The sequence below is a fragment of the Bombina bombina genome, chromosome 4 (assembly GCF_027579735.1).
Source record: "Bombina bombina isolate aBomBom1 chromosome 4, aBomBom1.pri, whole genome shotgun sequence".
NCBI lineage: Eukaryota > Metazoa > Chordata > Amphibia > Anura > Bombinatoridae > Bombina > Bombina bombina.
The window spans coordinates 570,211,524-570,233,716 of NC_069502.1; the positions used below are offsets into that span (position 1 = coordinate 570,211,524).

At 35.6% G+C, this 22,193-nt stretch overlaps 1 protein-coding gene across 2 annotated transcripts in view; it reads right to left on the reverse strand.

The window, feature by feature from the left end:
- Window positions 1-22,193, reverse strand: part of BACH2 (BTB domain and CNC homolog 2) — a 508,005-nt gene that overhangs the window by 261,872 nt on the left and 223,940 nt on the right. Inside the window, exon 3 of one of the 2 annotated variants that reach the window (XM_053710549.1) lies at window positions 17,326-17,476. The exons of the other annotated variant lie outside the window; for it this stretch is intronic. Coding sequence (XP_053566524.1) covers window positions 17,326-17,358 — 33 coding nt within the window. The 5' untranslated portion in view covers window positions 17,359-17,476. The remainder of the gene's footprint in view (window positions 1-17,325; window positions 17,477-22,193) is intronic. 2 annotated transcript variants of the gene reach the window in all.

The following is a 22,193-nucleotide window of genomic DNA, read 5'->3' on the forward strand; positions in this document are numbered from 1 at the left end:
ATCTTCAGGCGAGACACTATGCCTGGAAGTTAATAAATGACTCTGGTTGGAATTGGTCATGGGGGGCTCTAGAAAATTGGATGATATTAGTTAAGAACGGGCATATGTCCATTTCTTTATGCTATCAAATTCTTATCTCCCGTAAAGGCCACAGTAATATAACAAGAATCGTGTTCAAATGGGCAACAGTCTTAGCACCAGTTCCTTTAGAAGTCTGTAATATACAAGCAACCATTAGTGAAGTCACACAAACCACTCAATCCTCCACATGGAGAGAATCTCACATTAAACTCCTGCATATGACATACTTTATGCCTGATATGGGACATAAGTGCGGGAATCCCTATTTTAATAAATGCCCAAAATGTTGGCTATTATCGGCCAATCTTAAGCATATGCTATGGGACTGCCCAAAAATCTGAAGTTTATGGCTCAAAATAGAGTATTGGCTGAATAAAACAGTGGGGATCTCTCCTCTGGGCCTATCGTATGCGAACATAGTATTTCTAGGGATAGAAGGAAGAATTTCACTCGGCAAGAAAAATTAGCTGCCAGATACTTAATTTAAAAAAATGGAAAGAACCTTCAATCCCTAGTATCCCAGAGATTAGGAACTGTATGAAAAAACAATGTATACTGAAACAATTTATTGCAAACATACATGATACTCGAGATGTCAGTAATTTCTTTTCGAAATGGTCATTATTTATCAAAACTTTTCATAAGAAAGAAATAGATAATTTAATATACCCATTTAGGCATTCAGAACTGGTCCTATTAGGAATATGGTAATTTTGTGTTCCCTCCTATAAATCTTGTTTACATGGCACTCATTTCCCTTCCCCTCTTTGTTTGTTTGTTATGTTTTGTACAGAATGGTTCAATATGGTTAGCAGTAGGTCACTCCGATCACCCAAGAAAATTTGGAAAACTCCAATAGAGTAACAAGGAATTCTATGGATCTCTATTTTGTGTGGTTGTACCTTAGAGATGATATAAAATGTTATCATATTTTGTTTGCTTATGTTTCTAAATTGTTCTGATGACTAATTAAGACGCCCTGCGAGGTACAATGGAAATTTGTTTATCCTTCGACTTAACTTGTTACATTAGGATATTAAAGATATTTAAAAAAAAAAATTGCATGCCCTATCTGAATCATGAAAGTTTGTTAAAATCAGAACTAAGCTTATATAATATTTGGAATATGTAAAGATATAAACCAAGGACAATATCTTTTATTATCACAAGGAAGTATTTTTGAACCAATAATATACGATGAAAAAGATTGCTATGTTCTTCACATAAACCTTGCTATTGACAAACTAAAGGATGTTTTACATGGGCATTTACCCCTTTGCATCAAGAGCACTCTTTATATGATGCAGGACTAGAATACATCTCTGCCTCTGATTGGCTGGTTTTAACTGGCTTACTTTCAACCCACAATATAGCAATTATGAACATTTCAATATGAAAAATTGTGACAGACATAAAATAAATCCTTTTCCACTATAAATACTGTAATTGAATTGATTATTTTCAGCCTCTTTAAATGTGTGACCAACCGTTGCTGCAGCTGGAATTTACATATTTCATTTAATATTCTTGACAAAATTACTTTTCTTACATTTTCTTTATAAGTTGATGAACCAAAAGTTTATAATAAAAGCAATCAGTTTTGATGAACAATCCCTTGCATGTCTTGTTCGCAGAGTATTAAAGAAACCTCTTGAAGATAAACTCTTCTGTATCATAATGGAATATAATTGCCAAAATTCCTTTAACACAGAAATGTGCAATTGTGGAAACCTGTTTTTGCCTGAAGAAGCAAAAAGCTTTATGTCTCACCTCTAGATGAGTGACAGAAAGAACACAAAGAAGTGAAATTATAGGAAATACTTCACAGGATTATCTACAGTAACATAAGAGCCTCAAGATTTCAACTATGGTCCCTCAGTTTTTCAATGACAGTAGTTCATAGTCAGATGATTCAAAATAAAGCATATGCTATAACAACAAATTCTATTGGATAGTTACTAGGGATAGGCGAATGTTTTGCAACATTCGAAAATTGAAACAAAGTTTAACACATTCGTTGGTTTTCGAATTTAGAATGTTTGCACAACATTCGAATATTCATTTTATGTAATAGGATTTCTAACGCTTTCTTAAAATATAATATTCAAATAGAATGTTTCTAATAATTCGATTAGAATTATGCAAAATTCGAAAATTCTTATCTATATTTGTAATAGTATATCTTATGCTCTCTTTAAAAGTAATATTCAAATTATGCAATATTCTAATTTTAAAAATTTGAATCTATATATTTGTAATAGTATTTCTAATGCTCTCTTTAAATGTAATATTTGAATTCGAAAAATTAGAATCTATATAGTATTTGTAATAGTATTTCTAATGTTCTCTTTAAATGTAATATTTGAATTATGCAATATTCAAAATAGAAACATTGATATATTTGTATCTATTATGTATTAATTTACTAAATTTCCTACCACATGAACTATTGAACTTCTGAATACTATTTGTTAAATTGAATGTTACATTCAAAATTCCGAATGTGGATATTCAATTTCATTATTAACAATCGAAAACTAAAGTAACATTCGATTACTGAATTTTAATGGGTTTTTATTCTTATCAACATTTGATTGTCCAAAACGAATGTCCACTGGAATATTCGTTCTACCAAACAAATTACACTTTCAACACATTCGCCCATCCCTAGTAGTTACATTTGCAGGAATTGTTTACCTAATCATTTTGGATTGTATAGACATACTGCTATATATTATAATTAGGGCCATTGAAGGTAATAAAGTATGTTTTATAGTTATACAAAAGATGTTAAGGCTAGTTAGAGTGAAAACATTTGAAAAGATTTAAAGGGACAAGAAACTCAATTTTTTTTTCTTTCATGATTTCATGATTGAAATAGAGCATAGAATTTTAAACAGCTTTCCAATTTACTTCTATTATCTAAATTGCTTTGTCTTCTTGGTATCCTTTGTTGAAAAGTATATCTAGGTAGGCTCAGGAGCTGGGAGCTAACTGCTAATTGATGACTACACATAAATGTCTCTTGTCATTGTATGTGTATGTATGTATTGGGTACTTGTAAAGCACGGATAATCACCCGTAAGGGTCTCAAGGCGCTGCTCATTTTATCAACCTCGGAAGGATGAAAGGCTGAGTGGACCTTGTCGGGGATCGAACCTGCAACCCTTGGGTTGCTACAAAGCTCAGCCACAGTGCCTTAGCATGCTGACCTATCTGTCCGGCTATATTGGCTTTCCAAAGTGTTAAGCTAGCTCACAGTAGTACATTGCTGCTCCTTCTATAAAGGATACCAAGAGAAAGAAGCAAATTTGATAATAGAAGTGAACTGAAAAGTTATTGAAACATGTATGCTCCATCTGAATCATGAAATAAAAAATTTGGGTTTCATGTCCCTTTAAGTTACCTCAAGCTTTTACAAATCCTTAAAGTGACATTAATCACCTCTTGTGTTTGTCTAAAGAAAAAAAACTTTACCACGCTCCCATAGAAATACCAAAAAGAAAAAACCGGTTCACTAGGTATTCAAAATGCTGTAAATTATCAAAAACAAGGTACTTGATTTGCAGCATTTTCAGGTTACAAAATTGCTTTTCGGCTTCTCTAGGGAATGTGGGACAGAGTACAATTTTGAAACAAAAGCAATACGTGTTTAATGTCTTATTAATGATACACATTGAGCCTTACAGTCTTCCATAGATGGCATGTTTAACTTCCAAAAGACAATTAGCTATGGTTGGTTAATTAGGTTTCATAACTGATAATACAAATTAATTCCAGCAGCAGGTTACTGTTCAGCACTCTGTGAGGTTGTTTATCCGTGCAGGCTGCAAGGGTCCATACCAAAAACCCAATAATAAATAGAAAGTTCAGGCTGCAGCAGCACTGTATAAAAAGATTTTTATTTATGCCAAAAAGTTAATACAACGTTTCGGACCAACTGTCCTTAATCATGTATAAAATCACACTGACACATACAGGCTTAAAATACCCCTCCCACTCAATTACAATACACACCTGTGATCGTCTATCTACATCAGTTAACTCCACCTAGTGTTCACACACCTCTTTTTGTTCACATACTTTTTAGGCAGAATAGAGATTCTCATATAAATTCACAGTTGTTTTATCATTGTGTGTACACAATATAGACATTCTAAATCAAAGATACCTATTCATTTGTTAGCCCCAAGAATTTTTTAGACCTTTTTAATGTCTTTATCTCTTACATTAAAGGGACAGTAATCAGAAAACACTCCAGTCCATCTCTCTATTCATACCTCCTGGCCACATAGTACCTAATGTATAGATCCAAAACAATTCTTTTTGCTGTCTTATACTACTCTTGTGCTGGTTCAACCTCTCACGCACCTTACGGGTGGTCTCTCCTACATAGCCCCATCCACATGGGCATTTGATTAGATACACAGCATAGACGGAATATCCTGTAACACGGAATATGCTGTGTATCTAATCAAATGCCCATGTGGTTGGGGCTATGTAGGAGAGACCACCCGTAAGGTGCGTGAGAGGTTGAACCAGCACAAGAGTAGTATAAGAACGGGAGATGTAGATGCACCTGTGGCTCACCATTTTTTGACAGCTGGGCATAGTCTGAGTCAAATAAGATTTCAGATTATAGATCATGTAGAGAAACCCAGGAGGGGGGGCAACAGAGAGAAAAAAACTTCAGCAAAAAGAATTGTTTTGGATCTATACATTAGGTACTATGTGGCCAGGAGGTATGAATAGAGAGATGGACTGGAGTGTTTTCTGATTACTGTCCCTTTAATGTAAGAGATAAAGACATTAAAAAGGTCTAAAAAAATTCTCGGGGCTAACAAATGAATAGGTATCTTTGATTTAGAATGTCTATATTGTGTACACACAATGATAAAACAACTGTGAATTTATATGAGAATCTCTATTCTGCCTAAAAAGTATGTGAACAAAAAGAGGTGTGTGAACACTAGGTGGAGTTAACTGATGTAGATATACGATCACAGGTGTGTATTGTAATTGAGTGGGAGGGGTTAAGGGTATTTTAAGCCTGTATGTGTCAGTGTGATTTTATACATGATTAAGGACAGTTGGTCTGAAACGTTGTATTAACTTTTTGGCATAAATAAAAATCTTTTTATACAGTGCTGCTGCAGCCTGAACTTTCTATATAATACAAATTAATGCTACTTAGCAAAGACATCATCTTTTTTTTTTTTTCAATTAAAGTGGAAACCCTAAGTCCCCTTTTTGGTACCTACACGATGATATTTCACATGCAGTTTTCAAAAGGGAGAGAATGTATTTTATAGCCTATTGATGCAATTTTTCCTGTTTAGAACTAACAAAATATTTTGGCTTAACCTGATTTTATTCTCTGTGTAGAGCTGGTGTGAATGGTTGTGTGTAACAACAGAACATAACTTCTTATTTACTTGAGGTAGAAGTCAAGAAGGGAAGGTCTTTTAAAAAACTTTATTAAAATACATAGAAAATACAAATAAAGAGGTACATTCTAGTTAATAATAAACTTTCATGATTCAGATAGGGCATGTCATTTTAAACAACTTTCCAATGTACAGTACTTTTATAATAAATTTTGCTTTGTTCTATTGGTATTCTTAGTTGAAAGCGAAACCTAGGAGGCTCATATGTTAATTTCTTAGCCCTTGAAGGCCACCTCTTATCTGAATGCATTTTTAAATGAATGTTTTCACAACAAGAGGGCATTAGTTCATGTGTGTCATATAAATAACATTGTGATCACGCCCGTGGAGTTACATGGAAGTCAACACTGATGGGCTAAAATGCATGTCTGTCAAAATAACTGAAATGAGGAGGCAGTCTGCAGAGGCTTAGACACAAGGCAATCACAAAGGTAAAAAGTATATTAATATAACTGTGTTGGTTATGGAAAACTGGGGAATCAGTAAAGGGGATTATCTATCTTTTTAAACAATAAAAATTCTGGTGTAGACTGTTCCTTTAAGCAAAGTTCTACCAATATCCAAAACAATACAAAAAAATCAAACAAACGAGAGACGTCTATAAATGTGTAGAAGTATCCAAAAGTAAAGTTCAGCAGAAACCACAAACAGATAGGGTAGGGAAACTGTGAGCAGATTTTTACCAAACGTATTCCTCAGTAATGGCCATCTTGTGGAATTTATAGTGGAGACAAGTGTGGGAGAAAACAAAACAAAGCTAAACAAAATAAGTTAGCAGTGCTCCCAAGACCTCCACTGAGACCCCACATAGCCAATTTGGAAGTAACTGAGTTTATAGGCCTGGCCACAGTCTATATACTGGTGTAGCTGACCACGGTCAACAGTCTATTATTTTGAAGTAAGGTCATGTATAGAAGGGGAACATAGAAGAACTGTGTTGAGTTGATACAATAATTTCAAATTTAAAAGCAAGCACAAATATTAAAATAAACAATATGGAAGAGCCAGTTGCACACTTTTTAGGAGCCAGGCAAGACTGTGTGTATATGGAATAATCCCAAATAAAATTCTAGTTGCCGTAGTACCCTGGCATCTGCAATGTCATGTCTTGATCTAATACACAATGCATGTACAAAGCAGCAGTATAAAACATAGGATCAGAGTATACAATACACCTATCAATGTAAAAAATAAAATAAAAATCTCATTAGGTTTCAGAACTGTAGAAGACTGCCATTAGAAAAGAATATACTTTTTAAAGTGACTCACACTTATTCAAACACTAAAATCTGTAAATGTATTATGAATGGAAATATCACTTACTTTGGGTATATGTCTCTGAAAAACAGGGCATGACTAAGTGATGTGTCATAAAGCATAACTGGATAAAATGCAAAGCTTGTTGTGACTCATCCCATCCTGTAGGCTAACTAAGGTTACGAGCTGTTAGGCATTTGGGCGATGGGTAGAATGAGATTTGTATGATAAAACCACAACTTGTTCCAAATGAACACAAAGACCTTTTCAGTTAATACAATAACAGTCATTAAGCTAAACATCCTTTGCTCTTATCACCAAGAGATTGTTAAAGTTCATCGCTGATCTGCAGTTGTGTCAAAATTAACTTTACATCTAATCATTCCAAAGCCATCACACCCACATCACCAGAGTTCTTATAGCATATCAGTGAAAGTTAAAAAAAAAAAAACAACGAAAAAAAACTGCTTAAATGGACATTGCAGTCATTACTAGTAATTAAAAAGACAGGATACTCCAAATGTTCTCTGGACCATCTAAAAGAGATTTCTCTGGTTCATCTAAAAGAGATTTTTCTTTTCCAAATGTATTAAGAGTGCTTTTATAAGAAAATGTTCAGATAGCTGCTCAAGAGAAAGCATCAAGTGGGTAGGTAAAATTATATCAGTGCTGTGATCTCAAAATTATACACACAAGGATAGAAAAAGAAAAAGGTCAGTGAGATCCCATTTAGCACTCTTTCTTTTTAAAGGGATAGGAAAATCTAAATTAAACTTGCATGATTCAGATAGAGCATGTCATTTTAAGACACTTTTAAATTCACTTCTATTTTCAAATGTGCTTTGTTTTCTTGGTATCCCATGTGTGGAAAAAAATAAGCACATTTCCAAAACCAGTGGGAGCTGCTGCTGATTGGTGCCTGCACATATTTGTCTCTTGTGATTGGCTAACTAGATGTGTTCAGCTTGCTGCCAGTAGTGCAATACTGTTCCTTCAGTAAAGGATAACAAGAGAATGAAGCAAATTTGATAATAGAAGTACATTGGAAAGTTGTTTAAAATTGTAAAATGTTGTATGTTCTCTCAAAATCATAAAAATAAAAATTTGGAGTTTCCTGTCTCTTTAAACCTTTGTCAAAAAACAAACAAAAAAAACACTAGAAACCAGTCAGGATTCAAATATAGCATTTTATTTATATAAACTAGTGAATAATACCCATCCAGTTACAAGATGATACTAATAACTCAACAAAAAGTAATTATAAAATAGGCGTATTAACCCTAATAGTAGTCACAAAGTATCAGTCCAAAAGTTCATGTCTGGAAATGACCACTCTCCTATATCCTGTTGAACCGTGAAATAAGCTCAGAGATGTCCCTTTGGTCCCGGCTGGAGAGTTAGTACAGATATTTGCTCTCATAAACAGAGGGTTCCTTGTAATAACCTCCTTCAGTTTAGACTGCGCTAAGCTCCTCAGCAAGCCCTAGTAAGAGCAAGTGTAGGGAGATCCCGAAGTCATCCAATACGTGCAGAGGAGGTGAAGAAATAAGCTCCAAAGGAGTGGTGGTATTTAACGCTGCACTAGTGGTCAATTACTCTGATAATCCAGCTCAGCAATGAACACCGAACGACATCAGCTTTCACTCCAGAGTAGTTCCTAGGCACTGAGGCAAATAACTCCATACAAAAAATCCCTGCAAAGTAATTTTACAGCAATGTGACTAAGCACCTATTACTCAATATAACAACGTGCGTTTCACCTTAATTGGAAAGCTCATTGGTAGCCAGAGTTTTTCATCCAATATCAGTGTCTGACCTCACAAATGCCACAAAGGTAGGCCAAATCCATGTAAAATGCCCATGGTTTTGTAATGGAATGTCCAACAAGCTGTGATGGTCAGGTGTCCACACATTTTTGGCCATATAGTATATATGCCTCGTCATTGGCTTACTCAATGTGTTCAGATAGCACCCAGAAGTACTTCAACAAAGGATATCAAAAGCACAAAGAAAATTTGATAATATAAGTAAACTGGAAAGTTGTTTAAAATTGCATTCTCCATCTGCATCATGAAAGCTTAATTTTGACTTTTACTACTATCCCTATAAATAAACTTTTCTTTATGCAATGCAAACAAACATTTAAGTAAATTCTGTTACTATGTTAAGAAAGTACAGAAAACAGACAGATCATAAGACAACATGAAAAGGCAAATCATAGGTGTAAAAACCACACACTTATTTTTAAATATTACTCAACAGAGTAAACATAAAATTAAGCGGGTTATATTAACAGGTGAATCATACAACCAGCAATAACTCTTTATACAATATCTTTAATGACTAGGTAAAAAGAAGGAACAGATCATTTTAGTCAGATTTTTGTAATATGACTCCAAATATAGTAAGCTCCTGACTCATCTTTCCAGCAGGTCCAAACAAACTTTCCTGTTGGAAATTAACCACTTTACTTTTATACACACAAATCTCTTAAGCTATTCACATACAATTTTTCCTTTTTTAACTTAAGCTGGAAAAAAAATAAAATAAACAGGAATGAAATTGAAAGTCTTCAAAGTGCAATTGAGATATACAGTATATACTGTGTGTGTATATATATATATATATATATATATATATATATATATATATATATATAGTGGTTGGTGTGTTTTTAGTAGTTTTCAAAACTCTCACTTCCTGCCAATGTTCTGCAAGGTAATTTGAATTTCTCCATCTGAGTCACTAAGCAATCTGTAAAAACCAACAATGACTAATAACAACCCCAATGATTGAAATATCAAGTTGTCAATGAGTCAGATTTAATTTGTCTGTGATGAAAGACAGCAGAGATATGTAGTTGCTTCTACAATACATTAGGTAAGTGAACAGACGTATATGACGGATGGCTTGCGGTTTGCTACTTGCTCCATAGAGATTGTCTTTAAAAAAAACTTCCGCCAGTCTTTGTATGCAATCGGATGTTCTTTAGCAAAAAAAAGAGAGAGAATTCCTAAAGAGATTACGAAACCGAAATTAACAGACCGCCGAAATAGTGGCAGTTTGAGTAATCAGTTTCTTTGTACACCCTAATAGATATATTTGTTTGCTTATCACCTCTTTAAATGTGTTGGGATGGTATTTCAATAAGAAACTAGTATGAGCCATTTACCAACTAGACATTTAAGCTACATTTGACTTCTACTGAACGTAATTTAAAAATGTATACCCTTTATAAAAGCAGATGGCATGATGCACACAAATATTTTTTTTTTTTGTATTAAATGTAAGCAATTTATAGGCATCTTCAACATGAGGAGAGGCTATATTCTTTTCTTTCATGTAATTGGCAATAGTCCATGAGCTAGTGACGTATGGGATATACAATCCTACCAGGAGGGTCAAAGTTTCCCAAACCTCAAAATGCCTATATAAATACACCCCTCACCACACCCATAATTCAGTTTTTACAAAAACTTTGCCTCCTATGGAGGTGGTGAAGTAAGTTTGTACTTGATTTCTACGTTGATATGCGCTTCTCAGCATTTTGAAGCCTGATTCCTCTCAGAGTACCGTGAATGTCAGAGGGATGTGAAGGGAGTATCACCTATTGAATTTTATGGTTTTCCTCACGGGAAATCTTTTTCATAGGTTCTCTGTTATCGGTCATAGAGATTCATCTCCTACCTCCCATTCCAAATCGACGATATACTCTCATATTCCATTACCTCTACTGATAACCGTTTCAGTACTGGTTTGGCTATCTGCTATATGTGGATGGATGTCGTTCGATGTCTCAATCTGATCATGTCTCAGAAACAACTGTTGGAACCCTGATGTCTGATAACAGTTCTAACAAAGCTAAGTGTATCTGTTGTAAATTTGTGGAGATTATATCTCCATCTGTGGTATGTAATAGTTGTCATGATAAGCTTTTACATGCAGATAATTTATTGATCAGTAATAGTACAATGCCTGTTGTTCCTTCAACACATAATGTACATGATATCCATGTGAATATAAAAGATTTTATTGCTGATGCAATTCAGAAGGCTTTGTCTGCTATCCCGCCTTCTAATAAACGTAAAAGGTCTTTTCAAACTTCTCATAAAGTTGATGAAATTTCAAATGACCGACAACATACTGAATTATCCTCATCTGATGAGGATCTATCTGATTCAGAAGATCCTTCCTCAGATATTGACACTGACAAATCTACTTATTTATTTAAAATGGAGTATATTCGTTCCTTGTTAAAAGAGGTGTTGATTACATTGGATATTGAGGAAGCTAGCCCTCTTGATACTAAAACTAGTAAACTTTTAAATTCTGTTTATAAACCTCCAGTGGTTACTCCAGAGGTTTTTCCAGTTCCTGGTGCTATTTCTGATATGATTTCTAAGGAATGGAATAGGCCTGGTACTTCTTTTATCCCTTCTTCAAGGTTTAAAAAATTGTATCCTTTGCCAGCAGTTAGTTTGGAGTTTTGGGAAAAGATCCCCAAAGTTGATGGGGTATTTCTACTCTTGCCAAACGTACTACTATTCCTATGGAAGATAGTACTTCCTTTAAGAACCCTTTAGATAGATAAATAAAGCTTATTTATATTCTGGCTATCTTCTCGGGCCTGCCATTTCTATGGCTGATGTTGCAGCTGCATCAACTTTTTGGTTGGAAATTTTAGCGCAACAGGAAATGGATCCCGATTTGTCTAGCATTGTTCGCTTGCTTCAACATGCCAATCATTTTATCTGTGATGCCATTTTTAATATCTTCAAAATTGATGTTAAACCTATGTCTTTAGAAATTTTAGCTAGAAGAGCTTTGTGGCTCAAATATTGGAATGCTGACATGGTATCTAAGTCTAGATTACTCTTTCTTTCCAAGGTAATAATTTATTTGGTTTTCAGTTGGATTCGATTATTTCATTATTTTTTCCCTCAGGATAAAAGACCTAAAGGTAATCTAAAGCTTCTAACCGTTTTCGTTCCTTTAGACAAAATAAGAAACAGAAAACTAATCCTACCCCCAAAGAATCTGGTTCCAATTGGAAACCTTCTTCAAGTTGGAGTAAATCCAAACCGTTTAAGAAACCAAAGCCAGCCCCCAAGTCTGCATGAAGGTGCGGCCCTCATCCAGCTCAGCTGGTAGGAGGCAGATTAAGATACTTCCAAAACTTTTGGGCAGATTCTGTCCAAAATCAATGGATCCAGAGTATTGTCTCTCACGGGTACCAAATAGGATTCAGAGTAAGACCTCCTGTGAGAAGATTTTCTTCTCTCATTTATCCCAGCAAATCCAGTAAAGGCTCAGGCTTTTCTGAAGCGTGTTTCAGATCTGGAGCTTTCAGGGGTAATCATACCAGTTCCGTTTCAGGAACAGGGTCTGGGGTTTTATTCAAATCTATTCATTGTCCCAAAGAAAAAAAATTCATTCAGGCCAGTTCTGGATCTGAAAATTTTGAATCGTTTGGTAAGTGTGCCAACTTTCAAAATGGTGACTATAAGGACTATTCTGCCTTTTGTTCAGCAAGGGCATTATATGTCCACGATAGACTTACAGGATGCATATCTTCATATTCCGATTCATCCAGACCACTATCAGTTTCTGAGATTCTCTTTTCTAGACAAGCATTACCAATTTGTCGCTCTTCCATTTGGCCTAGCGACAACTCTGGAAAGAATCTTTTCAAAAGGTTCTCGGTGCCCTACTCTCTGTAAATCAGAGAACAGGGTATTGCGGTGTTTCCTTATTTGGACGATATCTTGGTACTAGCTCAGTCTTTACATTCTGCAGAATCTCACACAAATCAACTAGTGTTGTTTGTTCAAAGACATGGTTGGAGGATCAATTTACCAAAGAGTTCCTTGATTCCTCAGACAAGGGTCACCTTTTTAGGTTTCCAGATAGATTCAGTGTCCATGACTCTGTCTCTAACAGACAAAAGACGATTAAAATTGGTTTCAGCTTGTCGGAACCTTCAGTCTCAATCATTCCCTTCAGTAGCTATGTGCATGGAAGTTTTAGGTCTCTTGACTGCAGCGTCGGATGCGATCCCGATTGCTTCTTTTCATATGAGACCTCTCCAGCTTTGTATGCTGAATCAATGGTGCAGGGATTATACAAAAATATCACAATTAATATCCTTAAGTACCAATGTTCGACTCTCTCTGACTTGGTGGTTAGATCACCATTGTATAGCTCAAGGGGCCTCTTTTGTTCGTCCAACCTGGACTGTGATCACAACAGATGCAAGTCTTTCAGGTTGGGGAGCGGTCTGGGGATCTCTGACAGCACAAGGGGTTTGGAAATCTAAAGAGGCGAGGTTACCAATCAATATTTTAGAACTCTGTGCTTTTTTCAGGGCTCTTCAGGTTTGGCCTCTGTTGAAGAGAGAACCATTCATTTGTTTTCAGACAGACAATATATCAACTGTGGCATATGTCAATCATCAGGGTGGGACTCACAAACCCCAAGCTATGAAAGAAGTATCTCGGATACTTGCTTGGGCGGAATCCAGCTCCTGTCTAATTTCTGCAGTTCATATCCCAGGTGTAGACAATTGGGAAGCGGATTATCTCAGCCGTCAGACTTTACATCTGGGGGAGTGGTCGCTCCATCCAGATGTGTTTTCTCAGATTGTTCAGATGTGGGGTGTTTCAGAAATAGATGATGGGTTCCCTTCTAAATAAGAAAACTTCCCAGGTACCTGTCCAGGGATCCTCAGGCGAAGGCAGTGGATGCGTTAGCAGTTCCTTGGTGTTACCAACCTGCTTATATTTTCCCGCCTCTAGTTCTTCTTCCAAGAGTGATCTCTAAGATTATCATGGAACAATCGTTTGTGTTGCTGGTAGCTCCAGCATGGCCTCACAGGTTTTGGTATGCAGATCTTGTTCGGATGTCCAGTTGCCAACCTTGGCCACTTCCTTTAAGACCAGACCTTCTGTCTCAAGGTCCGTTTTTCCATCAGGATCTCAAATCATTAAATTTGAAGGTATGGAAATTGAACGCCTAGTGCTTAGTCAGAGGTTTCTCTGACTCAGTGATTAATACTATGTTACAGGTTCGTAAATCTGTTTCTAGGAAGATTCATTATCGAGTTTGGAAGACTTATATTTCATGGTGTTCTCATAAATTTTGCTGGCATTCTTTTAGAATTCCTAGAATTTTACAGTTTCTTTAGGATGGTTTGGATAAAAGTTTGTCTGCAAGTTCCTTGAAGGGACAAATCTCTGCTCTTTCTGTTTTATTTCACAGAAAGATTGCTAAGCTTCCTGATATTCATTGTTTTGTACAGGCTTTGGTCCGTATCAAGCCTGTCATTAAATCAATTTCTCCTCCTTGTCTTAATTTGGTTTTGAAGGCTTTACAGGCTCCTCCATTTGAGCCTATGCATTCTTTGGACATTAAAGTACTTTCTTGGAAAGTGTTGTTTCTTTTGGCCATCTCCTGCTAGAAGAGTTTCCGAATTATCTGCTCTTTCTTGTGAATCTCCTTTTCTGATTTTCCATCAGGATAAGGCAATTTTGCAGACTTCATTTAAATTTCTACCTAAGGTTGTAAATTCTTACAACATTAATAGAGAAATTTATGTTTCTTCTTTGTGTCCTAATCCTAAGAATACTTTGGAGAGATCCTTACATTCTTTGGATGTTGTAAGAGCTTTGAAATATTATGTTAAAGCTACTAAAGATTTCAGGAAGACTTAGTCTATTTGTTATCATTTCTGGATCTAGGAAAGGTCAGAAGGCTTCTGCCATTTCCTTGGCATCTTGGTAAAAGCTTTTGATTCATCAGGCTTATTTGGAGTCAGGTCAGGCCCTGCCTCAGAGAATTACAGCTCATTCTACTAGATCAGTCTCCACTTTGTGGGCTTTTAAGAATGAAACTTCAGTTGATCAGATTTGCAAAGCAGCAACTTGGTCTTCTTTGCATACATTTACTAAATTCTACTGTTTTGATGTATTTGCTTCTTCAGAAGCAGTTTTTGATAGAAAGTTTTTCAGGCAGCGGTTTCAGTTTGATTCCTCTGCTTATGTTTAAGTTTTTTCTTTTCATTTATGAGAATAAACTTATATTTTGGGTTGTGGATTAATTTTTTTCAGTGGAAAATGGCTGTTGTTATTTTTATCCCTCCCTCTCTAGTAACTATTCTGTGGAGTTCCACATCTTGGATATTACTATCCCATACGTCACAAGCTCATGGACTCTTGCCAATTACATGAAAGAAAACATAATTTATGTAAGAACTTACCTGATAAATGAATTTCTTTCATATTGACAAGAGTCCATGAGACTTATCCTTTTTGTGGTGGGTATGATTTTTTTTTGTATAAAGCACAATTATTTCCAAATTCATTTTTTGACTCCTTTCTTTATCACCCCACTACTTGGCTATTCATTAAACTGAATTATGGTGTGGTGAGGGGTGTATTTATAGGCATTTTGAGGTTTGGGAAACTTTGCCCCTCCTGGTAGGATTGTATATCCCATAGCTAGCTCATAGACTCTTGCCAATATGAAAGAAATTAATTTATCAGGTAAGTTCTTACATAAAGTATGTGTGATATACCTTTAAGGCATATCCCTCCCACTTTCCTCTCTCCCTATTTAATCACCTTCATGCCTTCTATTCACTGCCTGATAATTGATGTTACCTCTAAGGAGTATCATCCTTTTTTTGCTCTCCTGGCTACTTTATTCTTATTTCACAGGTTCACCTGTCACCTTGGGAAACCTCCTGGAATTACCTATAAATCGCTATCCTGATTCAACTGACATCCTGCATTACCTTCTCTCCTTTGCGATCAATAGGTATTCGCAGGCTGTCACTAATCTCCCTTGCGGCGCTCCAGCTGCCTGCTCGCCGAAACCGGAAGTGAGTCACACTCGCTCAGTCGGAGCTACCGCTGAGACGCCACAACGCTCTGCCGCTCTGATCTTCAGTTCACGGTCTGTACTTACTTACTTTATCAAATCGAAGGTATAATCTTTCCTACAAACCTTATGCTGGCTAAGTGTATATTTGTGAACTGCAAGTATCTCTCTGACTTCTACCCTAGACTAAAACAAGCTGAATTACTTATCTGAGTGAGTGTGTGAAAACGGATTATAACTTATATACTACTTATCCTGTTATATTCATTAATATATTCTATTTTGCATTATTCTGATTTGCATCATTGAATTCACTGAACTAGTGTTTTCTGTATTCGCTTATCTTGTTGCTTTAAAAGGTTTATTTTTCATTAAAGATATAACCCAGAATCTCACCACATTACAGTAATTGCTCACAGATACTCTGCCTTAAAGGTAAGGTAAAGTTTAGCGCTATTGAAAGCCTATATGCATTCTATTATTTAACAACAACGTAGTCGCTAACTTTTTTTAAATTTTTATTCTATACTTTTGATGTAATTGAATCTTTATTTTTCCTACCGTTTATTTGAATACTCCTCCCCCATGCCACTTCCGTGTTTCTCTGTATAATGTCAGAGAGCGGTCTCACCCTCTCTTTACGTCAGTTGAAAGCGCGTTCACGAAGTAGATTTCATCTGCGCATGCGCCACTTGCCGATACAAATGCTTATTCTGAGTGCAATAGTAACAGAGGTAGCACAGAGCATGCGCGTCTCGCGAACGAGCACGGGTGGAACTACGATGATTGTAGTCATACGCATGCGCTCAGGAATCTAGTGACGTACGAATGGATGGGCTGACCCCCTAAAGGGGAAAAAGCTAATTGGACGGTTATATAGATCGAAACTGTCAATCAAAGTTGTAAAAATGGCGGGCGGACAAAGATTGATGTCGGGAGAGTACTTGTAAGGTAGAAATATAAGTAATTACAATAATTATTATAATATTGATGAATGAAACTTATGCTTATTTTTTAATTTAAGTAAGATATCGTTAATTAGTGTGCTCAACTTTACCTTACCTTTAAGTTTAAGCTCCAACTTTTAGACAGAATTATCAAAGGAGCAACATTTCTTCTATATACTTGTTAGAAATAAAACATTTAAAAATACAACATAACAGTATGTGTTTTTTTCATCCTCATTTAAATCCTCATTTTTGTTGCAAGCAAATATATTGTGAGCAGAAGGAATAGGTTGTGTACTATATATATATATATATATATATATATATATATATATATACACACACACACACACACTTATTGACAGCTTGTCTTTATGAGTGTAAAATAGTAAATAATAATTGGTTTGATAACAAAAAGACAAGTGAAGCATAACCAACAGGGCACTAATTCATTATTTTTCTTTTTTGTGTATGTAACATGCTAAGAAGTAGATCATATTTGAGATACAAAATGTGTTTCCCTTTAACCACGTTAAGATATATATAAAAAAAAATTCTGACAAAACAAGTAAAAATAGAAAAAAGAAGAATGATTAACAATGGAAAGATGTAGGTGGGTGAAATCAAACTACGGTATTTACTGCATACAGTAAATAAGGTAAAAAATCTGAAGGGCAATCACGAGTTTTATTCTGATTATCCAAGTAGAAACATACCTTTAAATGATGCCTTTCTCTATTAATATACATTTTCCAGCGATCTTAGAACTGTTATTCATGTGACACACGATCGTCATGCTTATAAGAATTGTTGAAGGTCATTGTGGGCTCATGGAAGACTTGACTTTGGGGTACAGATGTGATTTTTCTACAAAAACAAAAAAACAAAACAAACATTTGAAATAAAAAAAAAAAAAGGTTTATATGACACCTCTTCTCAATTTATAGTTTAATCAAACACATTTTCATAAGGATGTACTGTAAATTCATAATTCTTCCCCAAATAGTAGCTAAAACTACGGTTAACAGATAATATCAATAGCAAAATGAATGAATGGAGTTACTGGTCCATCATGAGGGCACAAACATTTGCATCTGTCAGATCATGATTATGTATAAATTTAATTCATAACATTACTCTGCAATGTTATCCACAAGACCTTTTTAATGGGCACACCACCCAGCTAATTTTATTGACCACCTGGCTAAAATTAAAGCCAATATTAAGCTAAAACGAGCTAATATATTTTTTCAATGGTTATTGCACAACGTATAATTAAATAAATTTACATTAAATTATTCAATTAATTTGAGCTTTGGATAGCAGAAAATATTAAAATAGTACTAAGTATTACACTATCCTCACCCAGCTACTTCATAATGCCACCCAGCTGGCCACGTTTTTTTTTTGGAGAACCCGGCTGTTCATCACATAGGACATTGTTGTTAATATCCCCTTTCCTAAGGCCAATGCTAAATGATTTTTCAGTAGACTGGATAAGAGAAGGAAATATTTTTAAACAAATTGGAAAATTATTATTTCATTAAAAAAATGCCTCTTGCTTCTTGTGTAAAAATTGTATTTGTTCCACACTCCCAGGAGAAGCAAATAAATAAATAAATAAAAATGCGGTAACCAGCAATCTTACAGCGAAGTTTAGTTTTCAAAATGCTGCCAATTGCTTAAGTCACAGATTTTGATCTTGGCCACTCTAGTTTTGGCAAAACACAATTGTTACACAAAAGCAAGACTTGCTAATGTTCCTTTAAACCAAAATCTTACTTTTACAAGCATTGCTTCACAGATTTTATTTAAAAATGTTTAATAAAAAATATTTATATAATTATATAGTATGTAGTCAATTCTATATTTTTGTATAAAGTATATTTTGCAATTTATTTTGGAGTTTCAGTTAATACAATACCTGAAAGTTTGAGGTAAATTGGTTCAGTAAATTTTAATTATTATGCAGCAGTTAAAAAAGCAAAGATACCAGGAGGATGATAATGTGTGTGTGTGTGTGTGTGTATATATATATATATATATATATATATATAAAAACGATTTATTTTCTGAAGTGTCAACTTCTATAAATGCCTATATAGTACAAATATTTATAATCAACAATTAAAAAGACAAAGTGTCTCAAAATGTTTAAAATGTATACAACTAATTGATATAAGTAAATAGGGACGTCTTCCTTAAGATATAAAACAGAGCGTCACCTGTATAAATTCTAGTATATGCGCACAAAATCCAATTTGGCTTTCTATTACGGTTCTTAATTAAATTCTTATATTAAAGCATGTACGTTAAAAACAGAAAACACCTTGATTTCAATAAGTCAACAATATATAAAAGAAAAGTCTTAATTTCTGAACAAATTCAGACTCCAATAGCACCACACACTTATCCGTTAATCGATTATATTCTTCAGAGAGACTTTTATCATAGAGTAATAGTTCCTGTATATATAGCAGTTCTATTTGCAGCAAGATTAAGCTTCGTGTAAATATGGAAATTCTATTTGCTCCTAATTTTTTTCTAGGGCCCAAGGAACATAAGTAGTTAAGGCTTGTTTGTTTAGACTATGTAAATAGTGTGTATCACAGACGTAGCATATTAGCACTTTGAAGGTGTATAGAAAGCTGTTACCGGCTGTGTTATTGAAACAATCTTACCAGTCTTATGGTTCTCAGTAACTTTTTGCAAACCTTCTTTTTGGCCCCGCTCCACACTGATATCAAAAAAGAAAAAACAGCGATACCCGAATTCCACTGATAAACTCTTCTGAGTGTTGGTGTCCGGCTGTTAAGTAACAAACAATGTTGCTCAATCAGCGTCTGTTGATCCGATGTCTGTGACGTCACCTGACTGCCGAGAGTTTGAAGTAAGATAATGCTGGATACAAGGTAGCAACGGTCGTTGCAAAACAAAGTCTCTTATCCTCTTGCCCTCCGTTTACCACCTAAACTTTTTGAGATGAGGGTAGGCTTCCCAGCTCTTCAGTTGGATGTTCTGTAAGTCAACGCGTTTCACAACTTTATGGGCTTTACCAAGACGTATGATATTCTGCTCTACATGGCTTTTTTTTTAAATCAAAATGGCTATATACATAACATTAAAGACATAGTGAGATGTCAAGATAAAGGAGTAACTTATCTAATTGAATGTTCCTGTCACAAACAATATATATGGGAAACTACACGTACACTACAAAAACGTATAAGAGAACATCTATCCTGTATTGAAAGAGGCAATCAGGACACGCATCTATACAACCACTTCTGAACAGTACATCAAAATAATCTTAAACATTTCAAATTCTGAGGAATACAAAAGATTAGACATGACTGGAGGGGGGGGGTAATTTTTAACTAAAAATATTGGAGAGGCGGAGCTAATATATAATATGCAAACCTTATATCCAGAAGGTTTAAATTCAGAATTAGATATCTCTCCTTTTCTTACAAAATAGGCCAATGATTACAGTGACATACTACCACTTTTACACAGCACTCTGTGTATATATATTGTTTATTCTTTTTTTACATTTTCATTATATAGAAGGTTGCAGACAAAAAAAGTCTATTTAATGTATAGCAATAAATAGATTGGATGTATACAAACAACTTAGGAATATATTTCTATGATTTATGATAACATTCTATTAGCACAAAATTTAGTACACAAAATATAACAATATACATAATTATTTATATGACACTAATACATTTTTGATAAAACACTTTTAACGAGAATCTATGGTATACGATAACAGAATTTATGTTTACCTGATAAATTACTTTCTCCAACGGTGTGTCCGGTCCACGGCGTCATCCTTACTTGTGGGATATTCTCTTCCCCAACAGGAAATGGCAAAGAGCCCAGCAAAGCTGGTCACATGATCCCTCCTAGGCTCCGCCTTCCCCAGTCATTCGATCGACGTAAAGGAGGAATATTTGCATAGGAGAAACCATATGATACCGTGGTGACTGTAGTTAAAGAAAATAAATTATCAGACCTGATTAAAAAACCAGGGCGGGCCGTGGACCGGACACACCGTTGGAGAAAGTAATTTATCAGGTAAACATAAATTCTGTTTTCTCCAACATAGGTGTGTCCGGTCCACGGCGTCATCCTTACTTGTGGGAACCAATACCAAAGCTTTAGGACACGGATGAAGGGAGGGAGCAAATCAGGTCACCTAGATGGAAGGCACCACGGCTTGCAAAACCTTTCTCCCAAAAATAGCCTCAGAAGAAGCAAAAGTATCAAACTTGTAAAATTTAGTAAAAGTGTGCAGTGAAGACCAAGTCGCTGCCCTACATATCTGATCAACAGAAGCCTCGTTCTTGAAGGCCCATGTGGAAGCCACAGCCCTAGTGGAATGAGCTGTGATTCTTTCAGGAGGCTGCCGTCCGGCAGTCTCGTAAGCCAATCTGATGATGCTTTTAATCCAAAAAGAGAGAGAGGTAGAAGTTGCTTTTTGACCTCTCCTTTTACCAGAATAAACAACAAACAAGGAAGATGTTTGTCTAAAATCCTTTGTAGCATCTAAATAGAATTTTAGAGCACGAACAACATCCAAATTGTGCAACAAACGTTCCTTCTTTGAAACTGGATTCGGACACAAAGAAGGCACGACTATCTCCTGGTTAATGTTTTTGTTAGAAACAACTTTCGGAAGAAAACCAGGTTTAGTACGTAAAACCACCTTATCTGCATGGAACACCAGATAAGGAGGAGAACACTGCAGAGCAGATAATTCTGAAACTCTTCTAGCAGAAGAAATTGCAACCAAAAACAAAACTTTCCAAGATAATAACTTAATATCAACGGAATGTAAGGGTTCAAACGGAACCCCCTGAAGAACTGAAAGAACTAAATTGAGACTCCAAGGAGGAGTCAAAGGTTTGTAAACAGGCTTGATTCTAACCAGAGCCTGAACAAAGGCTTGAACATCTGGCACAGCTGCCAGTTTTTTGTGAAGTAACACAGACAAGGCAGAAATCTGTCCCTTCAAGGAACTAGCAGATAATCCTTTCTCCAAACCTTCTTGAAGGAAGGATAGAATCTTAGGAATTTTTACCTTGTCCCAAGGGAATCCTTTAGATTCACACCAACAGATATATTTTTTCCATATTTTGTGGTAAATTTTTCTAGTTACAGGCTTTCTGGCCTGAACAAGAGTATCAATGACAGAATCTGAGAACCCTCGCTTTGATAAGATCAAGCGTTCAATCTCCAAGCAGTCAGTTGGAGTGAGACCAGATTCGGATGTTCGAACGGACCTTGAACAAGAAGGTCTCGTCTCAAAGGTAGCTTCCATGGTGGAGCCGATTACATATTCACCAGGTCTGCATACCAAGTCCTGCGTGGCCACGCAGGAGCTATCAAGATCACCGATGCTCTCTCCTGATTGATCCTAGCTACCAGCCTGGGGATGAGAGGAAACGGCGGGAATACATAAGCTAGTTTGAAGGTCCAAGGTGCTACTAGTGCATCTACTAGAGTCGCCTTGGGATCCCTGGATCTGGACCCGTAGCAAGGAACCTTGAAGTTCTGACGAGAGGCCATCAGA